This window comes from Aspergillus bombycis (genome assembly GCF_001792695.1).
Source record: "Aspergillus bombycis strain NRRL26010 chromosome Unknown contig00008, whole genome shotgun sequence".
NCBI lineage: Eukaryota > Fungi > Ascomycota > Eurotiomycetes > Eurotiales > Aspergillaceae > Aspergillus > Aspergillus bombycis.
In genome coordinates this window covers 139,517-162,975 of record NW_019170010.1, presented here as the reverse complement: position 1 = coordinate 162,975, position 23,459 = coordinate 139,517, and the positions used below count along the sequence as shown (strand labels likewise).

At 48.7% G+C, this 23,459-nt stretch overlaps 10 protein-coding genes across 10 annotated transcripts; 8 read left to right on the top strand and 2 right to left on the bottom strand.

Moving 5' to 3' along the window:
* Positions 1 to 913: 913 nt before the first annotated feature.
* ABOM_001673 (Zn(II)2Cys6 transcription factor) lies at positions 914 to 2,080 on the bottom strand (the record flags this gene model as incomplete). Its single annotated transcript, XM_022528803.1, has 1 exon — positions 914 to 2,080. One exon carries the CDS (start codon positions 2,078 to 2,080, stop codon positions 914 to 916), a length of 1,167 nt encoding a protein of 388 aa, XP_022393244.1.
* A 785-nt stretch (positions 2,081 to 2,865) lies between these two features.
* ABOM_001672 (RTA1 domain-containing protein) lies at positions 2,866 to 3,854 on the top strand (the record flags this gene model as incomplete). The annotated part of the gene is made up of 3 exons (XM_022528802.1): positions 2,866 to 3,034; positions 3,101 to 3,349; positions 3,406 to 3,854. 3 exons carry the CDS (start codon positions 2,866 to 2,868, stop codon positions 3,852 to 3,854), a joined length of 867 nt encoding a protein of 288 aa, XP_022393242.1.
* Positions 3,855 to 4,564: 710 nt separating this feature from the next.
* On the bottom strand, positions 4,565 to 7,572 carry ABOM_001671 (fungal specific transcription factor domain-containing protein; the record flags this gene model as incomplete). The annotated part of the gene is made up of 7 exons (XM_022528801.1): positions 4,565 to 5,204; positions 5,257 to 5,412; positions 5,469 to 5,696; positions 5,755 to 5,887; positions 5,940 to 6,148; positions 6,211 to 7,241; positions 7,495 to 7,572. 7 exons carry the CDS (start codon positions 7,570 to 7,572, stop codon positions 4,565 to 4,567), a joined length of 2,475 nt encoding a protein of 824 aa, XP_022393245.1.
* An 837-nt stretch (positions 7,573 to 8,409) lies between these two features.
* Positions 8,410 to 10,217, top strand: ABOM_001670 (carboxylesterase/lipase family protein; the record flags this gene model as incomplete). Its single annotated transcript, XM_022528800.1, has 3 exons — positions 8,410 to 8,446; positions 8,507 to 9,116; positions 9,176 to 10,217. The coding sequence occupies 3 exons, from the start codon at positions 8,410 to 8,412 to the stop codon at positions 10,215 to 10,217; spliced, it is 1,689 nt and encodes a 562-aa protein (XP_022393243.1).
* A 1,953-nt stretch (positions 10,218 to 12,170) lies between these two features.
* On the top strand, positions 12,171 to 13,718 carry ABOM_001669 (uncharacterized protein; the record flags this gene model as incomplete). Its single annotated transcript, XM_022528799.1, has 2 exons — positions 12,171 to 12,345; positions 12,403 to 13,718. 2 exons carry the CDS (start codon positions 12,171 to 12,173, stop codon positions 13,716 to 13,718), a joined length of 1,491 nt encoding a protein of 496 aa, XP_022393234.1.
* An 803-nt stretch (positions 13,719 to 14,521) lies between these two features.
* ABOM_001668 (zinc-binding alcohol dehydrogenase family protein) lies at positions 14,522 to 15,571 on the top strand (the record flags this gene model as incomplete). The annotated part of the gene is made up of 1 exon (XM_022528798.1): positions 14,522 to 15,571. One exon carries the CDS (start codon positions 14,522 to 14,524, stop codon positions 15,569 to 15,571), a length of 1,050 nt encoding a protein of 349 aa, XP_022393233.1.
* Positions 15,572 to 17,138: 1,567 nt separating this feature from the next.
* ABOM_001667 (uncharacterized protein) lies at positions 17,139 to 17,501 on the top strand (the record flags this gene model as incomplete). Its single annotated transcript, XM_022528797.1, has 2 exons — positions 17,139 to 17,285; positions 17,373 to 17,501. 2 exons carry the CDS (start codon positions 17,139 to 17,141, stop codon positions 17,499 to 17,501), a joined length of 276 nt encoding a protein of 91 aa, XP_022393265.1.
* Positions 17,502 to 19,303: 1,802 nt separating this feature from the next.
* ABOM_001666 (cyclin-dependent kinase) lies at positions 19,304 to 20,419 on the top strand (the record flags this gene model as incomplete). The annotated part of the gene is made up of 4 exons (XM_022528796.1): positions 19,304 to 19,340; positions 19,414 to 19,913; positions 19,969 to 20,132; positions 20,194 to 20,419. The coding sequence occupies 4 exons, from the start codon at positions 19,304 to 19,306 to the stop codon at positions 20,417 to 20,419; spliced, it is 927 nt and encodes a 308-aa protein (XP_022393264.1).
* A 1,614-nt stretch (positions 20,420 to 22,033) lies between these two features.
* Positions 22,034 to 22,314, top strand: ABOM_001665 (metalloproteinase; the record flags this gene model as incomplete). Its single annotated transcript, XM_022528795.1, has 2 exons — positions 22,034 to 22,084; positions 22,144 to 22,314. 2 exons carry the CDS (start codon positions 22,034 to 22,036, stop codon positions 22,312 to 22,314), a joined length of 222 nt encoding a protein of 73 aa, XP_022393263.1.
* A 205-nt stretch (positions 22,315 to 22,519) lies between these two features.
* Positions 22,520 to 23,204, top strand: ABOM_001664 (putative metalloproteinase; the record flags this gene model as incomplete). Its single annotated transcript, XM_022528794.1, has 2 exons — positions 22,520 to 23,120; positions 23,173 to 23,204. The coding sequence occupies 2 exons, from the start codon at positions 22,520 to 22,522 to the stop codon at positions 23,202 to 23,204; spliced, it is 633 nt and encodes a 210-aa protein (XP_022393262.1).
* Positions 23,205 to 23,459: the final 255 nt, after the last annotated feature.

Genomic DNA, 23,459 nt, shown 5'->3' with positions numbered 1-23,459 from the left:
GATCTGAATCCTCTAATTGAACTTTCAACCAGGCAAAGTGTTTCAGTAGGTTTAGTAGCATCTATTCCGAGGCACTAGATGAAGTTAAAGCCGAATTACCGTACAGGATCGCCCAAGTATGTAGACGCTTGTCTCTCAGAAGGTCACGTATGCGTTGCGTGTGTTTGGGGTTGATGGGTCAATGATTTGGGGCCCTACTTGGAGTTATCGATAGATGTTATAGGTTTCTTTTTCTAATTTCTTTTTTTTCAGAATCGAAAGGCATCATCATCCTGTGTCGATGTGTATGCCGAGATAAACATCGGCTAGTTACTGCTGGCTCACTATTACACAGACATTTGTCAGATGGCCTAAGCCTTGTTTGGCCTAATACGTATTGACTTGCGCTGTCTTGATATACACTATGTCTTGTTGGGCATAGCTCACCCGGTGCAATAGCTCCTTTGTGATGCAAGCTTTTACCTTTTATACACGTAGTCACTCCTAACACGGAACAGTTGCGACCCTTTTCCGTTTCGCTTTTTCCTATTGCCTTAGTTTCATCATAAGGAGAAAAAAGAAGTAGACTTCCTGTGACTCTGTTATGGTTCCGTTCCGATACAGGACCGGCCACCCCTCGTACACAATACCCATTCGGTCAATTCCTTCAACCTCTTTTTCCATCGCCTACTTATTCTTACCTAGCTGGCAGGGTATTTACTCTGTATAGTAGATCTTCCGTTGCACTATGGAAGTAATATGCAGCCGTATACGATTGCCGAGAAGACAATATATAGACCAACCACATGACATATGGGAAGAGTAGATGAACTTCTACACTGAGATTTATAAAATAGAGTGATCGCTAAAGTCGGCAAAAGCACGGATTGATATCCAATACAAACTGCAGATGATGAGGTCTCGTCCGATACACCTATAAACCCCCAGTCGAGTCACCCCCCGCTGTTCTTTCCGCTCGATCCTCTCTTACCAGCTCCAAACACCGTGCCATCTTCCACTCTCCCGCAGTACCCAAGTGTTTCAAGGCAAGATTGACTAAGAGTTCACCCCAACCATCTAGCCACCACTCATCCTTTAGCAACTCCAGCGCGACCCCATAATGGCCAAGGATTACGAAAGCCGTCGGTTCTCCTTGCAGCAGAAGGTCAAGATAGCCCGCGTCCACCAACACAGGCCACGCCATAAGGGCGCCCGGGTCTTCAAGTGTAGTGCACCGCCTGAAGACGTCACGTAGATGCTCAAGAGATGAGGAAAGTGTGGGGCCCACCTTCCGGTCACTCATCAAATGGCTTGCATGTTGTTCGATGGTCTCTTGTAAACGAGCATACAGCTCGGGGGCATACTTTGTCGTAGCTGGTTGCCGTAAGTTGCGACCTGCATTGAGCAACTGGCGCATATCACCTTGCTGGATCCAGGGACGGGCTTGGCCCACTATTGAGCCTGCTCCGCGGACCAGCTTGAACACTTTGATCACGTCGGCTACTTCCAGCGTATCCAAGGAAGAGGGTGGGTGTTCCGCAGCATAGGCGAAGATAGCAACAAGACACGAAAAGGCGAACAGGGCATGGCAGTTTTCCGACGTTACATTACTGAGGAGTGGCGTACATAGTGATAAGGAGAGATCGTTGTGTCTGATCGCTGCTTCTGTGTATTTGCGTCGGCGCTCCGCCGGGCATTTGTGGCCGATGTGCAAAGCTGAGACAGCTAGAAGGCTGTGCATCAGGAACGGGTAGGATAGTGCCACATCCGGGACGGTGATGCGAAACAGGTCTTGGATTGAGCTGTTATGCGCTAAAGACGCGGCTGTGGTCGTGTGCCAATGGTGCAGGAGCTCGAGCTCCAGCAGTGGAATCGTTGGATTCGCTGCAGCGGAGTGCAACCCCGGACTGGGGCTGCTAGACTGCGGCGGATACTGTTGCAGTGGGTTTAAGGGCAACGGTGCCTGGCTAAGAAAGTTACAAACGATTTTCTTTTTTCGACAGGAACCACAACTAGGGCGAGCTTCGTCGCATTTGATTCGACGCTGTTTGCATTGAGTGCAACCGTGATGTGATTTAGTGTGAGACCGTCGCGAAGGCATAGCTCCTCTTTACTCCGATCAGTTCTAGAGGCTTTCCTTGTTAGGGTGACAGGTCACTCGCTTAAAGAAAGGGTGAGAATCAAGTCTGTCTAAGATCGAAAGGCCAACTTCCAACCAATATGGCTTATCGGGGTCGGGATGTGGAGACTGGAGTGTATCGAATCTATCGATAGAAGGCCATATCTTGGCACAGGCTTCGTAAACCATGCTTTCTCGGGTATGGTTTTCGGCAATGGGGATTTCTTCGCTTGCATTCTGCTGAGGCCATTGGTCCGTCACCGCATAGATGGGTCGTGGAAAAGTCTAAGCCCTGCTTGGCGATGTCGGCCATTTGGATGCTTCATGTCCACAACGGGGACGAGCGGCTGCTGCCTATAGTCAAAGGATTCTCCATTCCTGATTGTCTTGATCCAAGAGAAAAGCATTGGCTATTCTGACACGATACAACTTAAGGTTATTTCTAGATGTGGGTGTTATGAATCAATCCCCAGTAGACGGTGCAAGCACTTTACGTCTGGCCCGCTAAGATCCACAATTCGGATACGCATACGATGAACCATAACCCCTTTAAGCATCTCAGGCGTTCTTTTTGCCAAATCCGGTATAGTTTTCGAAGGTATGCTTATAGTAATCTGAGAGCTTTTCTTTTTTTAACGGCCCAGAATATGTGGCAGGGACACTCTTTGACCGTTTAAATATAAGCCTATTCAGCAAGCTCAATGAACTTCAGTCAAATTAGTCTACTAGTGATAGCGACCAGTTCACTTAAGGCAATATAGGGCAACATGACAGCGCTACAACCTCGCGACGGCTTCAAATTATTCTACTATGATCCATCCCTTGCAGCTGCAGTAATTTTCATAATCTGCTTTCTGGCAACAACGATATTACATACGTATCAGCTTTTTCGAACGCGAACGTGGTTCTTCATACCGTTCCTGTTAGGTGGTTACTGTATGCGCCGATCTGGATCCCCCCCTGGACTAGAATGCTGCAGGATTGGGCTAATTTGAACTGCAGTCGAATGGATAGGATATGTCGCACGTGCCGTGGCCTGTAACCAAACGCCCGACTGGACACTTGGGCCGTACATCGTACAAGCCGTGCTGACGCTGGTGGCACCAGCCTTGTTCGCAGCCAGTATCTACATGGAACTGGGCAGGATGATCGTCGTCCTTGGCGCAGAAAAGCACAGCATGATCCGCGTCAAATGGATGACCAAGATCTTCGTTGCTGGAGACATCCTGTCATTCCTCATGCAATCCGCAGGTAAGACGCACAATGACAACAGATACTTTGACCACTCGACTTACGCGCCACTCCAGGAGCTGGACTAATGGGCGTGAAATCGAAAATGGCCGAGAATGGACCGCACATTATCGTCGGTGGTCTTGTCGTCCAAATCATCTTCTTTGGCTTCTTCATGATATCATCGGCCGTCTTTCATATGCGGATCAACCGTGATCCTGTCGCGGATGGTGCGTCTGGCTTCAACTGGCGACGCCTCCTTTATGCCCTCTATGGTGCTAGCGCACTGATTCTGATTCGTTCTGTCTTCCGTCTTATTGAATATGCGCAGGGCAATGGTGGATATCTGGTCGCGCATGAGTGGTTCATGTATGTGTTCGATGCGTTGTTGATGTTCGGGACCATGTTGATCTTCCACGTGGAGCATCCTAGTGAGCTCAATGCTTGGTTGAGCGGCAGTGGGGTGGTCTGTAGGGGGATAATCCGGTTTGAGAGGATTGGAGGGAGTGGCATGATGATGTCCTAGGTCACTACTTAGCATACCTTGAAGCAATACATAATTAGAGGATGTTATCCCAAATGCCATTCTTATTCTTATGGGAGATATCCCGTAGGATATTGGCGTAGGACAGCTGCTTTCGTCCAAAACTTGCCTTCTTCTTTGTCCGTACCTCGCAACTTGTCTTCTAAGGTGTGGCCAAGTGCCGTTCATTGCATACAGCTCTTTCCGCATATATGGTACCCTCGAGGGGTGGGGTCGTGGTAGACAAAGTACCAATCTCAGTACTTGATGGAAGCCACAATCCACACTAAACAAATACTAGACCTTCACATACACTCTACTATCCAGCCCAGCTACACCCGCAACTGCTTTTAGCCCATCAGCAGGAAGTGATGACCCCTCATCGGGAAGGGAGGCCCTTACTCCCACCGGAATGCATCTGCGTGGCCGCTGCACAAGCCAAGCCTTCACCAGTCAGCAGCAATTGACAAGGCAAAGAAATGGTCTCTGCTCAAGACAATCAGTCCTATATCTAGTAATTATATGGCTATTCACTGGTATCAGCCTGAAAAATGTGAAGAAGATAACGGAGTTTGATTTCCGATCATGGGCTTTGCACGTGACTTGTAGCCATCATAGGTCCGGGGAGAAAAGTGAATTAAAAAGAGAATGAATAAATATTGAAAGAAAGAAAGAAAGATAAAAAGAAAAATATGAGTCTACACATGTTACAATTAAGGAGACATATCTCGCATAGTCTCCGTGCACAGCCAATCTAACTCCACCATCATATCAGGATCAATGGGAAACCCACTCCCAGCCGGATCAAACGTGCGAATATCCTCCTCACCAACAGGTACGCCAGGTTCACTTGAATCAGGATCAGCGTCAGTCGATATACGAGGCTTCTTCGAAGTGGGAAAGCAAGACTGTGATCGACTTTGCGACTGAGACACCGCCCGCTTCGCGGAATTATACGAACGGACCCGAGATTCCCATCGTCGCTGGAGACTAATTAGAAAGTTCTGTGCTCTTTTGGCACTCTCCCATGATATCCCGAATTCTTCCAGTGCTCGGAAGCAAACACTGAGATAGGCTGATATCTCTTGATCTCCATCATGTTTGAGGCTTGCTATCGTGGCGAAGATTAGCATTAGGGCTGCGGAGCAGGTGATGGAGACAGCTTGAACGTTCATGCGACGGAAAGTGTACTGGCTTTCGTAGAGATGAAGAAGTTGTGAGATGGCGATCGCGGATTCAATGCACATCTTTCGGGCGTGGACGTGGCCTGGACCTTGGGGCGGCTGAGGTTGGATGTATCGCTTCGAAATCCATGGGCGGTGGGCGTGGATGATGGTTTGGTGATATTGCATGCTGGTTTGCATGTCAGCATACGTAGATCAGAGCTTGAATTTGACTAGCTTACTGGAGAAGTATGATGTGAGGTAGAACAGGAGCATCTGTGTTGTCGAGATCAATTTGCAGAACTTCAGGAAGGTTAGCTTTCCATTTTAGGAGCCGGTCCGTTGTGTTCTCGTTCAAGCCCTGGAGAATATGTTTCGACACACGGGAGCATCCATAACTAGGCTAGTTAGAATGACAAGTCTTAAGACTCTACTCTTTATGGGTGTGGCTTACAGGACATGACCCAGAGGAGTCATGATTTCACAAAGCTGAATCCGATGTTGGCCAAGGAGGTCAACAGGGTCCGGCACGGGAGCCGCAAGGCAAGCAGGTGGCGGAGATGGAAGACCGTATGGCACCCATTTTCGGTCCTGCTCTTTCGCCTGATGGCGGCCAGGCTTGTCAACTGTGACATCCTCCATATTGACGCGGACTGGTCTGCCGAGGAAGAAGCCCCAAAGACTTGCAAACAAAGGGCATCAGTGAGCATAATCAAAGATTAAACGAGAGGTTGTCTTACTGGTCCACAGTGAAAGTCCCCCAAAACACGGTGCGGCGGAGCTCCGCCTCAGCTGCGTTAATTGACCCTTCAGTCACATAGTGGGCCGTGTCAATGTGTAATCCCAAATCAAAGGCCAATCGCATGGCCATGCCTATGCCGAATTGTCAACCATGAACTTCAGTAGCTGGTGATCGGATGCTTACCGCTGTAGAGCCACCCTCTAGAATTTCTCTTGCATCCAACATCGTGTGCGCTTAGTACGACCATCGCCTGGACAGTTGCCAGAGTGGGTGAGTCCAGCTCAATCTCCAGAAGCGCCTTCGCTCGATCAGCGAAGAAGTCGGAAACCGATCTAGGATAGGTGATGAAGTCGGGATGGTATCGCGGCTCGAATGCCGCTCCAAGGCAGCACCTTCGAAAGTTAGCCTGAAGTGACCCTATCATGGCGGTGGGCTCCAACGACTAAGTTCTTACATGGCATTGGTTAGAGCCTCAGAGTAGTAAGGCGTTTCCTCCATTTTCGTGCGCCACTGGTGCCTCGCTGGTTCGTACATGTCCCTATCGACCACTTGAAACAATGGATTATGCCAAGTAAAATAGAGGTTGATCAGGTGCTCCTCGAATCCCGCAGGAATTTCTTTATTGACACCCAGGCGATCTAACACATCAGGTCCGTCTTGTCGAACGGTACGATGGATAGTTAGATTGTCCGGCGTGGGCATCCTTAACAGATTAAAGTGGGACGTTGGGCCGTAGTAGCGCACATGGCCATCGGACCCTATCTGCAGGCTCCCCATTCTGTCGGATAACTGGTTCACTAGCTCCTCTACGCCTTCACTATCGCTGAGGCTGTCGTCCTTAGTAGAAGTGTCGTGTTGGCATCTTGGCTCAGTGCTTAGTAACTGTTGGATGGACAGTGGCAGTCGCGTCACATTAGGCCGCGGCTGTGCTATATTCTTGCGGGCCCCATTTCCACTGTCCGATTCTTTGGTCTGTGATACAGAGTCGTTGGTCCCGCATGGTGCCCCCGTTGGAGATTCTGTGTTAATCTCAACAAAGGTGTCATCACTGCAGTCTTGGAACAACGAATCGTCTGACGCTGCTGGTAGAGAGGCGACGGTTTCGGAACGACCTAGACCTTGTGGAACGTCTTTGGCAAGTTCTGGGAACGACATCAAGAATAAGTTCGGATCTATAAGATCAGGGTTCAACTCCTCGACGAAGGGTTGCTCCCCTTCACTATCTGGTGGTTGACCCTGATTAGCACTGAGGTCCGGGGCGTTCCTGGGACTCTTCTCGGATCGTTTCAGAGCCGACTGCACATCTTCCATTCCACGCGTCTGCAGTAAATGCCGTAAAGCGGAGTCATCCTCGTCAGGCATTTTCGGCGGTTCAAGCCCCTGGTCATTGATGAATTGGCATAGTTGCCCCACTCGATTCACCAGAAGATCGACTGCAAGTCGTAGCGAAAGCCTAGATAGGTCATATTTATGCATATTAGCGGACTAGCGAATGGCGAACTATTGATCGGGAATTAATGGGGCCAGTGTCCTCCCCGTCTCACCCATAACAAGGAAAAAGTTGCTACTTAAGGTACGTACTTTCGCTTATCAACTCCCAGCTGATAATGGCATGATTTACCTTTCACCTTGCAGTGTGAGCAAATGGGTTTGGTCCCATCGCACTATTATTGTGAGCCCCGACACTAACATGACTGACTGGACTTGAACCTGGAATCAGGTTTCCGGGCATACGAACCTTTATTTTACTCTCGCGACAGGCTAAGCAGGCTGTTGTAACATTTTTACGCTTCTGCGATTGCTTCGTGGGCGTCATATTGCAAGCTCCATAAAGTTCCAATTCTCTCACTAAAGAGTATGGAGGTATGGAACGAGGAAGTTAAGTGAAGGATGATGTCTGTTCTCGGGATTCTGTCTCCGGGGCTCGGCAAGTTCCCCGCGGTCCCGCTGCCGATCGGAAGGAAAATGAGATCATATCAGATCGACTCCGCAGCACTTTGGCGTGCAGGTGCGAAATTTATAAATACCGTATCAGCTAATAGTTTAATGCTTCAGTCCATCCTCCTTGAACACTTAGTGTGGTCTCTGCAGAGAGACTTAGTAAACAGCGGTTACATGCGATGATACGTTCGGTGCTGGAATGTTCTTTATTCTACATGGCCTGACCATCGTCTACTAGCGTTAAATTGGAGGACAGGCATGAGAAAGGAAAAGGTGGAAAGTAGAAGTAATGTGATAACCAAGAATAATGGGGCTTTGCTGCGGTTTCTTGGCTGAAAATGCCATGGTGCTATATGCACAATGAGATAGGGTTACTAGCTAGATGCCAGGACTCAGGATATTCCTATGACTAACAATGCATTTGGTCCACTCTAACTGACTATTCCACATTTGGTCGTATGTGCCGCTGAGATCCAAGAAATCGACTGAAAATTGTAAAGTTTGCCAAGTGCTTTAGGGCTGATCTCGTGGCGGAGCAATATCTCATCTCGTATAGCTCACTAGCCTAATCGCACGATAGAAGGTTCGCATTGGTTCATCCAAATGGCAGGGCTGAGCGGTGCATTAGGCGTCTTTCACGTCTAGATCCTCATGCCATTCTATTGGGAGCTTGAGGTCCGGCCCCAGGGTTGTGAGCTGTATCTTTAGCCCGATGGGGCGCCCTAATAACGTCAGAATACAAACTTGCGGTTTGGCTTCGACCCAACACCTATAAAAACCCTCATGTACTTTTGTGTGAAGTCATTGAGGTGTCTATTTTACTTCTATGCTTGACGTGATCCCTGAACGACGCAGCATGACTTTTCTTCTATTTTTCGGCTTAGCCGTCATAACTGCGAGTATAGCCTCGCCTGTATCCCAACCTCTTCCCACGGCTATCATTGATTCCGGCGCGATTATCGGAACAACCACATCTCTCCCTTCCTCTACCGCCGTCGTTAGAAAATACCTGGGAGTTCCGTTCGGTGCACCACCCGTCCGCTTCAGCCCTCCAGAACCAGTTGAGCGCTGGTCGACGGTCTACAATGCGACACACTGGGGACCATCCTGCATCCAGCAAATCGGTCAAAGCAGCAAGGAGCTCTTTGGCATGCTAGACCTACCCTCTCCGGCAAACGGAGAAAGCGAGGACTGCCTGAATCTCAATGTGTTCACACCTGACACTGCGTCGGCGGGATCTAAGGCTGTTCTTGTCTGGTTCTATGGAGGATCGTATCTAAATGGTGCTACATCTGTCAATCTATACGACGGCACCAGCTTCGCAGCCCACCAGGATGTCGTGGTAGTTACTGTCAATTACCGGACCAACGTCTTTGGGTTCCCTGGTGGAGATGTTGCCGCCACGGAGCGAAACCTTGGGTGAGCATTCATTATTCTGCAGTGCAGCACGAGACAATAATTTAACCAAACACGCATAGTTTCCTAGATCAACGTCTCGCCCTAGATTGGGTGCAGCGCAATATCGCCGGGCTAGGCGGCGATCCCTCCAAGGTGACCATATTCGGGGAGAGCGCGGGAGGTGGTAGTGTCGATGCTCTGATCACAGCGCCACCAGACCCAGTTCCGTTCCATGCAGCGATTATGCAGTCTGGCCAGAGTTCCATCAGCATGCCCTTGGGCGGTGGCCCCGAGAAATACGCGGAATCGTGGAAGAAGCTGGCGGAATTTGCGAAATGCCCTGCGGATAATGCCCTTGAGTGTCTCCGAAAGGCCCCTGCTCTTGAGCTCAAGCATTTTGCTGAGAACGCCAGCCTCTCTTTCGGTCCAGTTCCAGATGGCGGTGTTACGCTATCGGCAACCCCTCGTCTTGATCGGCTCCACTCACCAGAGGGCAATTCTTCCATCGCTCGCGTCCCTATTCTCATCGGGAACAATGCCGACGAACCGAAGCCTTACATCCGAGGAGTCAATGACACAAAGGCATACCTCCAGACGCTCGGGCTCGGCGAATATGTCGACATGATTTTGGAAGCGTATCCGGTAGGAGAACCAGGAACCCACAACGAGAACGACCGACTCTCCCTAATCGGTACCGATCTGCTTATGCATTGTCCCTCCAAGGTCTTCGCCGAGGACAGTGCCAAAGTTGGGATTCCATCTTACAGGTACTTCTTCAACGCCAGCTTCCCGAATAATGAGCCTTTCCCGGGAAGTGGGGCGTTTCATGCTGCTGAAATTGAATTTGTGTTCGGTACTTATCCAAAGGAGAATGCCACTCAATTTGAGCACGAAGTAAGCCAGGCCATGCAGAAGGCGTGGGCTAACTTTGCGAAGGATCCAAGCCAGGGCCCAGGATGGGACGAGGAGCCTATAATCGGCATATTCGGTGATGGGGTGAAAGCTGGGATGAGTGGCGAGGGAAAGAAACCGTTGACTGCAGTTAACTCCACGGTCATGGACAGGAGGTGCGAGCTTTATCGGCCGTTATATGATCAGCTGCTACTTTCTGGTTCTTCGTAGGAGGACAAGAAACTCCACTAATACAAGAGATATGGCAAAGAGGAGCATATGATGTACGTAGATACACTACGGGATACTCCATACATGAGAGTGGCACTGGTACCTGACAAGCAAAATCTCGGAAGAATACTTGATTCAGAGTGGTTATAGAGCTTGACAGTAATTTATTGGGCGCGGCACCAGTGCATAGAGTGCGGATTTCAAAAAATTGTTTGGTTATGTCCGGTATATTATCTATCGTAGTCTTCTTCCAAAATAGATCGAGTAGCAGGACGGAGTTCAAGGCAACGCCAAACATAGAAAGTTGAATTGTCATTTGTGCCCACACAAAACGCTGGGTTGATAAGCTTGATTAAAGGACCCGTTCAATTGGGGTGTACAACTAGGGAACTAGTGAATTCTGTTTGTTCCCTCAGCCTATATATATAACAACAACCTAGCTGATACAAAAGGAACACGTCAGGACACCACGCAGCATTCAAAATTGATATAAAAAAACATACAACAGGAGGGATTCGCTGGTGGTCACCCACCCAACTACTAACCTCCCGGCGTGTGGCTTAAGTACGGCTGAGCGGACGGGAAGCCCTGTTCTCCACACCCTGTGGTCGTATGTGCTAGTTTTGTATAGCCGTTTGACTTATGTTGGAAATCCATAACAGGCAAACTCATGATTTTAAGACGACGCCGCTAGAGCCGGAGTACGTATAGTAGAGACTGGTAGGGAGAATGCTTACACAACACAGAAGACGCTGGAGTGGATACACCGTTAGATAGGGTCTTGAGGTTACCTTCTGAGAAGTAGATAAGAAAGCCATTTACACACCGGGGCATATTTGGTAACTTGACTAGAGATTGGAGCAATCGTTCTGGACGGTCGGGTTTTACACCTATAATGGGTTAATTGCCATTCCGTGTTCATTCTTAGTCTCCCACCAGCCTTGGTTTTCACCGACCTTATAGAGCCTGCTGCAGTTTAAGGCCATATCCTTGTATGTAGGTGTGGTGCTACTGGGTGTACATGCTCATACAATTACTATGCGACAGTGTCGTTAATAACATTCATTGAGCGTTACTCCTAGTGTGTCGGAAGGGGACCGGGAAATGTGTCGGGCGTGTGTGCCACACCGGGATGCATCCAGCTTTTCGCCTTGAAGTGCAACCCTTCTGTTATACTGTAGGATAGAGTCGCTGCACGGGTACATGTACCCGGGAAACGCCCATCCCATCGCATTCACGCAATGTCCATTTTTTTTCCCTTTCACATTTTGCAATTACTCTTTTCCGTTCTAGAACGTTTAAATTGAGTCGGTCCCTGATGGCAGTTTGAGTCGGCATATCTTGGCTAGCTTTACATAATTCCACCCAGCGCTTTATCTGGTCGGCGAGCTCATTTAAACGAGAGTATGATGCACTCGGAAGCTTTTCCGCAGGCTAGAGCGGCTATTAAAACGATAAATGCATTGTTAACACCGCCTTAATCATCGTTCCGACATGGCGTAATTGTTTACACCTTAGTAACCTATCCTTCCGGCTCTGAAAAAAACCCTCGGAACGTTGCTCCGATGTGAAGATAGCCTGTGCGGTATCCACTGTGTGTCTACCCCGTACTTGAGACTAACCCATGTACCACTTCAGAGAGAGTAAGCATAAGAACCTATTGGCCGAGTCTCAAATGTGTGGACATACAAATCATCAGATCGGGTCCATATACTACACCTAGCCAACCCGGGAGCATGTACCCGAGTGTGGAGATGGAAGCTGCCGAATCACTGAGAACGCTGAACTTGTTGTGCCTTAGCCGGAAAGACATTGAATGACAAAATGGGAAGGTCAGAAAGAAAATTCAATCCTTTAAAAGCCTTCATGGAGGTTCACTGTCTGTTCTTCAGAGTGGAATATCCATTGTTTAACCGGCTTTATCCCCCCCCCCTCCGACTAGGATCAACAAATATGCCACTCACCTCGCACAGCCGTTCACTGTTGGATAGCTGTTCAGTACCCCGAATATCGATTGAATTTGCCAATCCCCAGGGACGCTATACCACAGGGGAACGAATCGAGGGAACAGTGACAATTACTGTGGATGCTGAAACCAGGTTCAGCGATGTCAATATCAGCCTAGAAGGTCCGCATTCATCCTGACTATTAGGTTTGAGCACCAGACTGACTCTGAGTTTTGTAGGTTCATCGCGAGTAAACTTGTTGCAACCCATAACCATTCAGCGGAAAACAGGTGCTTCTCATACATTTTTAACGCTCCGCCGACCTGTTGCCGAAGCAAAGTGCCCGGCTTCTCGTGTTTTCAGACCAGGAGAAACTTATCAGTTCCCGTACACATTCGTCGTTCCCGACCGGTTACCTCTGCAATCATGCAGCCATAGCACAACTCACACGGGTATCAAACAGGCACATACGGAAGCTCCGCCCACGCTGCATTTAAAGACCTTGTCGCAAAGCCTGTGCAAGATCTCCTATCTCATCCGTGTTACCGTGTGTCGTCAGAATTCAAACAATAATGAAAAGCCGGGGACACTCGCCAGTTGTACGAAGCCCTTGCACCTTCTCCCTGCGCATGGGGAAGGGGATTTTTTCAGCAGGCCTGAGAAGCCCGACGTGTATACGTCCAGTGCTGTGCAGGAAGTTAGAGGTCAATGGAAAAGACAGGCGCTCGGTCGACTGGAAGCCGTGGCATCTACACAGCAGCCAATCAAGGTTTCTTCACGATGTCCCCCAATCGACACAGTGACTACCCATGTTGCGGTACATCTTCGTTTCGATCCCGTCAGAGACACACTGCCGCCCAGACTTGCGAAAATACACCCTACCCTGAAACAGTCGACTCTGTTCAGTACAGAACTGCAGGAAGATTTTCCAAGTATCAATAAAATACTCTCTGACCAAATGTCTCGAGGGGCCCACGTTCAACTCACCTCCCTTCCCTCACAGGCCATCTCATCTATCCGATGGACGAAGCATACGTTGCCGCATCCTTCTAGGTCTTCCAGCTTTGAGCAGCCTTCTCGCTCCAGCTTCATAGGAGACTCTGAACCCTCTCACACCTCCACCACTGGATGTTTTTACACAGCATCGGTCATGGTTCCAATCACCCTACCGAGCAACATTGACCTTGTCCCGACATTTCACTCATGCCTTCTCTCTCGTATATACGCTCTTGAGCTTCGTCTTTCTTATCGTATGCCTGATGCACCTATCCTACGACGGGCGGTTGCGCTAGAGGTACCTGTAAAGGTTGTCGGTGTACGTATGTTGGATGGGAACAGCGATACCCTCCCGAACTACAGCTCGATTACAGAAGAGAAGCCGTCACGCATTGTTTCTCCGCCTATGTCATACTCTCTCGAATGCAAAGCATGGAGTATGGAAGATCCCAAGAGTGCTCCACAACATTTAAGTTGGCTACCATCTTCTGAGTGGCAAGAGGCATGCCCACCCCCGAAATACGACGATGTTGTTGCACAATCAGCGAAGTGGCTATAACCGCTTCTCATCAATACATGACTCCTTGGGAAAGCTGCTTGCGTGAACGGCTATAAAGGGTTGGACATACGTTGGGAATCAATAAAATGGTTTTTGAGTATATTTGACACAAAATCTCTGTACCTATAATGTCCTTTTACATACATTGTCTACGTATACATATGCCCGAAAAAGACCCAAGTTACACTTCCAAGCCAGTACCTTCTCTGGGTAGTATAGACCCCTGACTCCCCGAAGGGTCAAGACATGCCCATTGCGCATCGCAACTGTTGTATACTTTGCACAATACTTCGTCTACCAGATCCATTTTCTGGCTCATTCTGTTGCCGGCTATTGCAACAGCCTTGCAAGTGAAAAGTCCACTTCGTCACATGCACAAGGAACACGAGCCAAGACACGCTACTACGGAAAATTCTCCGTGTTGATATGATTCTAAGCTACGGCTGTACTGAATCCGCCCCGGATTTCTATAGGATCCGGCCCGAAAGTAGGGCAGGCTCGAGGCGGGCAGCCGGGCTTTGCAATTCCGAGTACCACTAAATCCAACACACGGTAAAACCTCATTTAGATTGCTGACAAATGACGATTCTACAGAGTAACTTTACTTGGAAAGTCTTGGATGTCTCAAACCGTCGTTTCGCAATCCACTTGGTGTGGAATTCGAGGATTCCAATCTCATGCTTAAAGCCACAGGATAGGGCCTCAAGCAACATGGGCTGCACTCTTGCATATTCCACTCTGACACATCCTGCCTCGCATTACTCTCATCACCGCTGGCCAAGCTAGCTGTTCTCCAAGCAAGGATGAAGAACATCGCTCTTTATGCTGACGAAACTGGCGAGCTCGGTGTTCGCCGAGATATACCAATCCCCCGGCCTAGCGAAGGCGAAATGCTGATCGAAGTCCTCTTTACTGGTGTGAATCGTTCCGATATCACCACAGTAAAGCTCCTGGGCTCTCGATCTCGGGTCCTTGGCAACGACTTCTGTGGACGTGTTCTCGATGTTTCGAAGCTGGCGGACACTGCCTTCAAACCTGGTGATATAGTAGCCGGGTACACAATCGCGAATTATGATCGGCCTCTCCGATACGGGTCTCACCAATCGTATATCTCCATCCCACCAGCGGGGGTCTTTACAGTCCCAGAACACATCCCTGCTGCTGATGCTGCGGGTCTTATGACTGTCGTTCAGACTGCGAACGATGCCCTCTTGAATCTGCACTTGCCTCTGCCATCAATGGCCCATGGACCAACGGAAGGAATCTTGGTAATCACAGGTGGCGCTACTACGGTTGGTATCGCGGCGATCCAGCTTGCACGTAGCAGCGGAATCAAGTCTATTATAGTCACCGCTTCACCAGGGCGCCATGAGCTGCTTGAAACCCTAGGTGCAACTCGCTGTTTTGACTACAGGAAGGATGGTGTTGTACAGGACATCAAGGCGGCTGTACAGGAAGCTGGCGCTGGACCGGTATTCGGTTTCGATGCAGCCGGTACACCTGAGTCTGCAAAGCTACTCTTGGACGCCTTGGCAGACCGCGACGATATTCATCTAGCATCGGTCTCTCCCTGGGCTGGAGACCGCTTCGAAGCCGTCCTGGGTGGTCGTGATTACGACGTGATTTTTCATCCGCCGGGTGCACCTGAGCCATTCGTCAGTCCTGCGAGACCAGCTGAAGCGGCAAAAATGTGGGACAGCCTCATGTGGGTACTGCAGCACTATGGAAAGGAATTTAGGCTGCCGGTTATTGAGGTCTTTGAAGGAACTGCAGAGGACGCGCTGGGGGAGATACAGAAAGTAGCAGATCAGGGAAAGTTTGGAAAGCTTGTATTGAAACATCCCCTGCTATGAATCTAAGGGAGTGAGAATGAATCTAGTTAAGCTAATGTCACAAGTTCCAAATTGAGTACCTGCCACTGCTAAACTAGTGTTCTCATCCCGTTTAGCAATTAGTAGCACGCTTTATTGAGCCAGAGTTCTGTACAGAGACTTTCTGGTCGACCCAAGAATCAAACGATACCAGAGTGCGAGGGAGGTCTTGGGTTTGGCAATGCATGGTGAACGTATCTCGGCGCTTTATGCATTTCCAACTCAATACCGAGGCCTGGTTGCGGGAGAACAGAGATTTTTGCATTTCGCAGTAAAGATCAGTAACTGTACCTAGTACTTTGCGTTCCTATTTGTGTTTTCAGTCTAGTCTTACCTTTCCAGGGAGCGTGGGCTGTTCAGTAGCGGATTAGTGTAAGAAAGGCCCCTGGCGCCAAAGCCTCATCAGCTCGCTCACCGCTGCACTACAAGGCCATTGCGAGAAATGCTGACAGGACTCCGGAAATGGGTTCCCAATCATCCATTGTAATACACAGTATAAAAGTAATGCCGCATCCCTTACATGAGCCATTGCTATCCAGGCCAAGGTCCATCTCTTTCCCTTCCAGGACTTCGCTCGGTGTTGATACGCTCACACTTCAAATCCGTAAACATTGGCTTCAAGGCTAGTAGGTGTTGATTGACACGTTAACCCAGGAATTAGATACTATAGAGTGAGTCTGTTGTCAGCCTCACCAAGAGAATCCGCTGACTCTGGGCTTCTCTCAGGATCGAATGATGATCACTCCTGCAATGACGATGCAGCATGTGCCAATGTATCATACGCCGTAATCAGAAGCCCCGGCGTCTCAACAACCGGTTTTCTTGCATCGTCGCTTCACGAGCCCGATGGTTGGCTTAGAGACAAATAGTGTAGTAAACTAGGAAGAGGAGCCACGTATGCGTAACGCCAGATGTCCTGCATCATACAACCCACACGTGGAGATGGAGCGAACAAATAACAGTGGATCACTCATTTAAGCCATCACCACATTGACAGAAGTGTATCCCAGCAATCGCGAGTTACCAACTTATCAACTAGTTTCGTCCTCTTCGTATCCAACGCTACCCCTCTCTATCGCGCAATCATTTTAACCTCATTAGGGCTTACCTGCAGAAATGCCAGCATTTGCACTCTCCAATCCCGAGCAGACACACGCCCTTGGCAACACTAGCATCCACAGCCTCGTCTGGGCGGCGGCAATTGAAACCCCCGTAGAAAACCATACTGGACCGTCTAGATTGCAGGATTTCCTATACTGGCGTACTACATCTGTGGCTGCGAAAAGTGAGGCCCAGTGGTATTGATTTGCCAACCACTCAGCCTCGCGCCCATAGCTCCATTTTCATAACTTTAATTGTATCAATATCAATATCTCAATAGGATGCACTCAGTGATATAGAAGCTCTGCAAAAGTAGAACGTATAAATCAAGCCGTATATCCTCTAGATGTCGGTGTCACACTAGTTCTGTCAGTATCAAGCTGAAAATCAATACACATCAAGAATTTACATACTGGGCCTTTCTTGAATCCTTTCGACTTTGTCCACTATGAGTCCAAATAACTCCTACAAAACCTCCGAAGGTTTCAACACCGCCCTAGGTGCCGGCTTGAACAGTACATGGTCTGGGGCAGATGCCGTCCACGGCGTTGTTAACGCTGGGGTTAGGATTGAAGGTGCTGTTGCTGAGCACCAGGTATATATCCCTATCCTAGTTATTCAACTCATAAATCAGATTGGCAGATAATTATGCTTTATTGCAGTCTCACTCACGTGGACGCAGTGGACCAAAGCGAGAGTCAACGAACAGTTGCAGAGAGCCCAGTACCCGGATGGCAAACCTAGGTTGATCATTCGGCGCAGTACCAGGCTGCAAACCCTGTATGTATTTGCTCTACCAGCTGTATCCTAAGCAGGGCTAATCTGATGTCGATAGACGCTGAGCAACCTTGGGAATGATCAGCAACTATATAATCGTGTTAATGGGGTATGTAGTATAGTTTCTCGTTACCTACTGGAAGGTCATAAGGCTCATGCTTTTGCTTTAGCAACGTTAGGGACGTGACTGAGCCCGGGGGGGTTGGATATTTATTCCTGGAAAGCGTCTGAGAAAAGGAGTCGCAGCGAAGAAATTCATTGCAATGCCTCTCTGCTTCGAATGAGAATACATTTCCCTTCATGTATTGACTTATCCGGCCGACAATTCAATTTACTTCAATTACGTGGATTACTCGATGTAGGAAGTGCATGCTCAGAAAATTGGTCAAAAAGCGGACTGATCGGCAAAGCGTACTTTCATGGTGTTCCCAATACATTAGCGAGATGTATCTGGATATTTTATAACCTTATTGCTGAGTTCCCCCTATTCTTATTCAATGATTAGATGATTTATAGTATGGCCGGCTATGCTAATGAGTATATTGTAGGTTTTGTACGATATATCAAGTCTAATAATTTATTAATTCAGTGCTGGCGGATCGGCCAACAACTCTATTCTGTTGCAGCTATAGCCATGAGGGTAGCAATCTGTCTTACTTTACTTCCTTTCACGGGTTTCCAGAGAGTTTATTCCACCATCCTCTATATATATAGTTATAGTATTTACCACTGTTGCAGGAGTCTTGAATCTCGCTGTTGGCATTTCCCAGTGCTCACCCGTTTCGTATTACTGGGAGCGATTGACAGCCCAGGGCAAATGTCATGATGATCTTGAGATGTTGGTTGTCTACATCAATAGCAGTGCAGCTATCGTATGCGACCTTGTTATCGGGATTCCACCTGCAATTCTGCTGCGAGATCTCAAGAAAGTTAGTCGCGAGACCAGGGTTGGAATTGTTGTTCTTCTTGGACTTGGCTGGCTGTTAGTTATACAATGCCCCGGACTTCTCCTGTCGAACACCCCTTGAAAAGGTACATCTTTTGATTCTGATTCTCTTTTTTCTTTCCTTCTTTCTTTATCACACCGTTCAGGCTACTCGGTGTCAGAAATTTATTCAGTTGACAATTCGCATATTCATGACATGAGCCACTGCGCACGATACTCATGATAGAATCTGGTCACAGACTTACTCGAGGGGACATGGATAGAGTTATAGGGACATTTTATGCCCCTTCAGGTGTTGCCAACGTGGCCATTTACCATGACTCTATGGTTTCCCTGCCAACCCATTGCCGATGCATGGCGATCCGGCCCCGCTACGATACTCACTCTCTCACACCGTCGTCCTATGAAGCAACGGGCGATGGTCAGTCAGTAAACGATGGTGTGGCTGTTTCTTCCTGTGCAAGAGGAATAGAAGATTTCTCGACCACATAATTTCGCGGGGCCCGGGCGGCGTCTCGTATAGTTGCTGCCTGAGGCTCGCGGGGAGCTCTGTTCGTAGATCCAAAAGTATACTGAACCACCTAATCATATTCCCGCTTCGGTTAGCCGTCGTACCGTTGTCCAGGGTGATCTATCGCCCCTCCTTTGCCATTTTTTGCGAGCCAGCGTCCCCTGCACCAGAGTTAACCCTCCCGATTGTTTCCCTGCTCTACCTTTCCTGCAATCAATTCGGAGGTCGTCGCTGGTCACCACGTATTTGATGACATAAATACTGTAGAGACGCTCGTTGCTCACCTGGACGACTTGTTTTATCCGATTCTTCGCTTGGTGCACGTTTTGGGAAGTCGCCTGTTAATCCTAGTAACCAGCCACGGTTCCTTCTACCCGCCATGGAGAAATACCAGAAAATCGAAAAGATTGGAGAAGGTGTGCGGCTATGTGATCTGAAATCCATTAGCACCGGCCTGTGGGTCCCGACTAACCCGACATTGATACTTAGGGACCTATGGTGTCGTCTACAAAGCTCGTGAGCTTTCTCATCCGAACCGGATCGTCGCTTTGAAGAAGGTCCGACTGGAGACAGACGATGAAGGCGTTCCCAGCACAACTATCCGTGAAATATCGCTCCTGAAAGAGTTGAACCACCCTAACATCGTGAGATTGTTTAACATCCACTCAGAGGGCTATAAACTCTACCTGGTCTTTGAACATCTAGACCTCGATCTCAAGAAATACATGGACGCTCTTCCTGTCAACGATGGCGGACGTGGTAGATCTCTCCCAAATGGCCTAAGCATGGACATGGGGCTCGGAGAAGCCATGATCAAAAAGTTCATGTCTCAGCTAGTCGAAGGCATTTATTTCTGTCACAGTCGTCGGATTCTGCACCGTGATCTCAAGCCTCAAAATCTGCTGATCAATCGTGACGGCAGTCTCAAGTTGGCCGATTTTGGATTGGCAAGAGCTTTTGGCGTTCCTTTGAGAACGTATACGCACGAGGTATCGTCATTCTGTCCCGAAACCCATCACCACATCGTAACTGATCGTACTGCAGGTCGTCACACTATGGTACCGTTCGCCAGAGATCCTTCTAGGTGGCCCCCAATATTCAACAGCAGTAGATATGTGGTCATGTGGTGCTATCTTCGCGGAAATGTGCACCCGCAAGCCCTTGTTTCCTGGGGATTCGGAGATCGATCAGATCTTCAAGATTTTCCGGTATGGTGTCCTGGCCCCATGGCATTCTTGTCGCGAGCTGATCTCATTTGTTTTCTTATAGCCTCCTTGGTACCCCTGATGAGGATTCTTGGCCGGGCGTTACTTCGTTCCCGGACTATAAGTCATCATTCCCTAAGTGGAAGCGCGACAAAACTAGTCCGCTTATTCCTGGGTTGGAACGGCATGGATTACGTCTTTTGGATGCCCTTCTTGAATTTGATCCGGCGCAAAGGATGTCTGCAAAGCAGGCACGCGAACACCCATACTTCCGGCATGGGCGGTCATAAAGAGTCGTTTGTAGGGAGTTGCTCTCTGGCAAATGGTGCTCAGTATGCGGGGCAGATTGTGAGGGACTGGAATAAAGGCATAGGCATGTCGATTTCAGAATATTTCTTTGCTTGAATCGATATCTTTCTGTCTTGCATATGCGAGTCTATAAGTATCGATATAATCAGCAAGGAAATACGAAAAGAAAGGGTATTTAAGAACAATGACGTACAAATTAATGTTTCACATATTTCATTGACGCGATTTAGCTCGCGGAAATCTCCGTCTCTATTAGTAGCTGGCTTAGGGTACCCGTCGAAGAGCTGCCGGTGGTAGCCGTTGACTCTTAGTAGCCGCCAAAGTCGTAAAGCGGCGACAGGTTCTACTCGTGATAAAAGTCAGGAGAAAGATAGAAACGTTACTGAAAAGTGAGACGGCATCTTCCGGATGAGTGACATACTGAATCGGTCATGGAAGCTTCTCAGACCCTCAGCTCAACTTCTAAGGGCTAAGAATTCGAGCCATGTCTCACTCTATAGCCACTGTACATTTGCCCCTTTCTAATGCCTGTTCACTCGCTATTGGAATATAATTTTGCCTTCCTCTACCTAGTTCCTAGCTGTCGCTGTTTGTAGTTTAGGGAAGAATAGCCATCTCTAACCCTATCTCTCCGAGCACAGTGATTGCAAATGGAGTTTACTCGCCTCGTGGGTATGTTTTAGATGAAACTTTTTTATATTCGTAAGTGCTCAGCGTAGATAAGTTAATTAAATTTGACTCCTAAAGAGCAATGATCGCGACATATAAGGCACCGCCAGCCAGCAGCCCCGTATTCGATTCCATCATCCCGTATAGCTGCACAATAAACGATACTACTATAAAACGAAGCCCGGGATTACCCAACTTATGACCCAATATCGCAACATATAATAATAAAGCCTTGATTTCCAGCATGAACTGAGGTGTAATATGAAAGTCCGTATATGTTAGTAATATCCCGAGTATAGTCCTCACCACACAACTCGCCCGTGAATTATCATAATAATTGAAAACGACTAGAATAGACCCTTGCACTGGCCCTATACGGAAGGCGATCCCCGAGATTAAACAGGACACTCAGATTTCGACCGAATGGCACCGCCGAGTTGATAGATCCATTGGGCCGGGAGTATCCCGCGGGAAAGCCGAACCAGGTTCTGAGGTTTACCTCAGGCATCAATATAGACTAAACTCTAATTTACACTGTTTCAGGAGGGAAGACCCTAACTAGTTCTTTTAAAGGTAAGTAGGGTTTCAAGTAAGGTAACATTCTCGAACACTGCCTCTCAACATCTTCCCTTGAGAAACACTCGAGGCTGAGAAACCAAGATCTCTGGTATATATTGCATATTCTAGGGAGATGAGCCAGTTCCTTATCTAAGATTCGAAAAAAAACTAATCTTGCAAATTGCTCCCGCTTAGTTAAGCATTGCTCTATGAATTTTTCGTTCTGGCCACACGTGGAGCCCTTATCCGTGGCGTATCGGGACCATGGGTCTTGAATCAGGGGAGTCTTGGCTGTTTATCGTTCAGAGTTGCATCAATGAGTATGCAGGACGGCTCGAGTGGAGTGAAGACGGGATACGGGAGCAAAAATGCATCACGAGGCCATAGGCATCTATTTCAGTCGCTCGTATGAGCCCCCTGTTAGTGACAGATTCCCTATCCGCCGTTCGAGGGTTCCGTCTGTGTCCCTTGGTAGCAGTTGGGAATCAGTTATGGGGCCGGTGGGTCTGACATGGTTGTTGGTGCCTTCTTCCTGCATCGATTGGGAGGCGATCGGCACTACAATGGTGAAACATGGGACGACAACCTACCGACAGATCAATGGAACGTAATGAAACGACTGGAGCTAGGTCGGTCAGGGACAGCCTGACGAGCCGTTCAGAATCGATATAAAAGATTGATCTGCGGTCGCCGAGTCGATAGTCTTCTCGAAACCCAACGTCCTTCTTTCTATCTCCCATACTCTCGCTCATAAGCCCTGGTGGCTGTCGATCATTGCTTCTTAGTCAATCTTTCGCATCTATTTCTGTCTTTCTCAGCCTTACCAATTTTTTTCTTGCATCCCAGCGATCAAAATGCGTTTCTTCCAGACACTCGTTGCTCTCCCCCTTATCGCAGGCGCCGTTGCCAGCCCTCTCGAGACGCGCGCTACCCTCGAAAACTGCAGCCCTGAGGGGAAGCAAATGATCGATAACGCACTTGCCCAGGCGGCAAAGATGGCCCAAGCCGGCGCGAACCTCATCCGCACTAATTCCGACTACTCGGCCAACCTCTTCCAGAGCTTCTTCAAGACCAACGACGCCCAGTCACGCAACCGTGTCGCGGGCGTCTTGGACAAGATCGCCACGGAGGCCACGAACGGAAACCAGGGTGTCGTGAGCTACTACTGCACCCCGGAGGGCATCAACTGCGTTGACAGCCACGCTTTCACCATGACGGCCTACGGCGAGACGGACGGATACTACGGACGTATCCGGACCTGCCCTGCGTACTTCACCAAGTTCCCCGCCTGGTCGAACTCCTGCAGTGTTCTAGATCAGGCCACCTCCAGCTTGCACGAGATGGCCCATACCAAGGGCATCTTTGGTCCTGAGACGTATGGCTATGATGCTGTGCATGGCTTGAATGCTGCTTCTGCTCTTGAGAATGCGGAGAGCTATGCTTTCTTCTCCAAGTGTAAGGTTTCCCAAAGTTTCCACAGAAAATATGATACTAATCTTTCTTGCAGCTGCGTTCCTCAACTGCGATATTACCAACTAAGCAGTTACCTTTGAAAACTAAACATGCATCGTGGAGCGATTATTATCGGGGTTCAGGTGGTGTCGGCAGTGGAGTCGGGGTTGTATTTGATTATCTGTGTACTCAGCTCTCATTCGTTTCGTCACAAAGGCGAGGCAGGGTGGCCTGGCATCCAGCCATTGTAGTATACATTCACGAGACTCCTATGTCTCAGTACAAAGAAATTCTAAAATATTCTATATATAATCATATTCAGGGAAGGTTTAAACCTCTGAC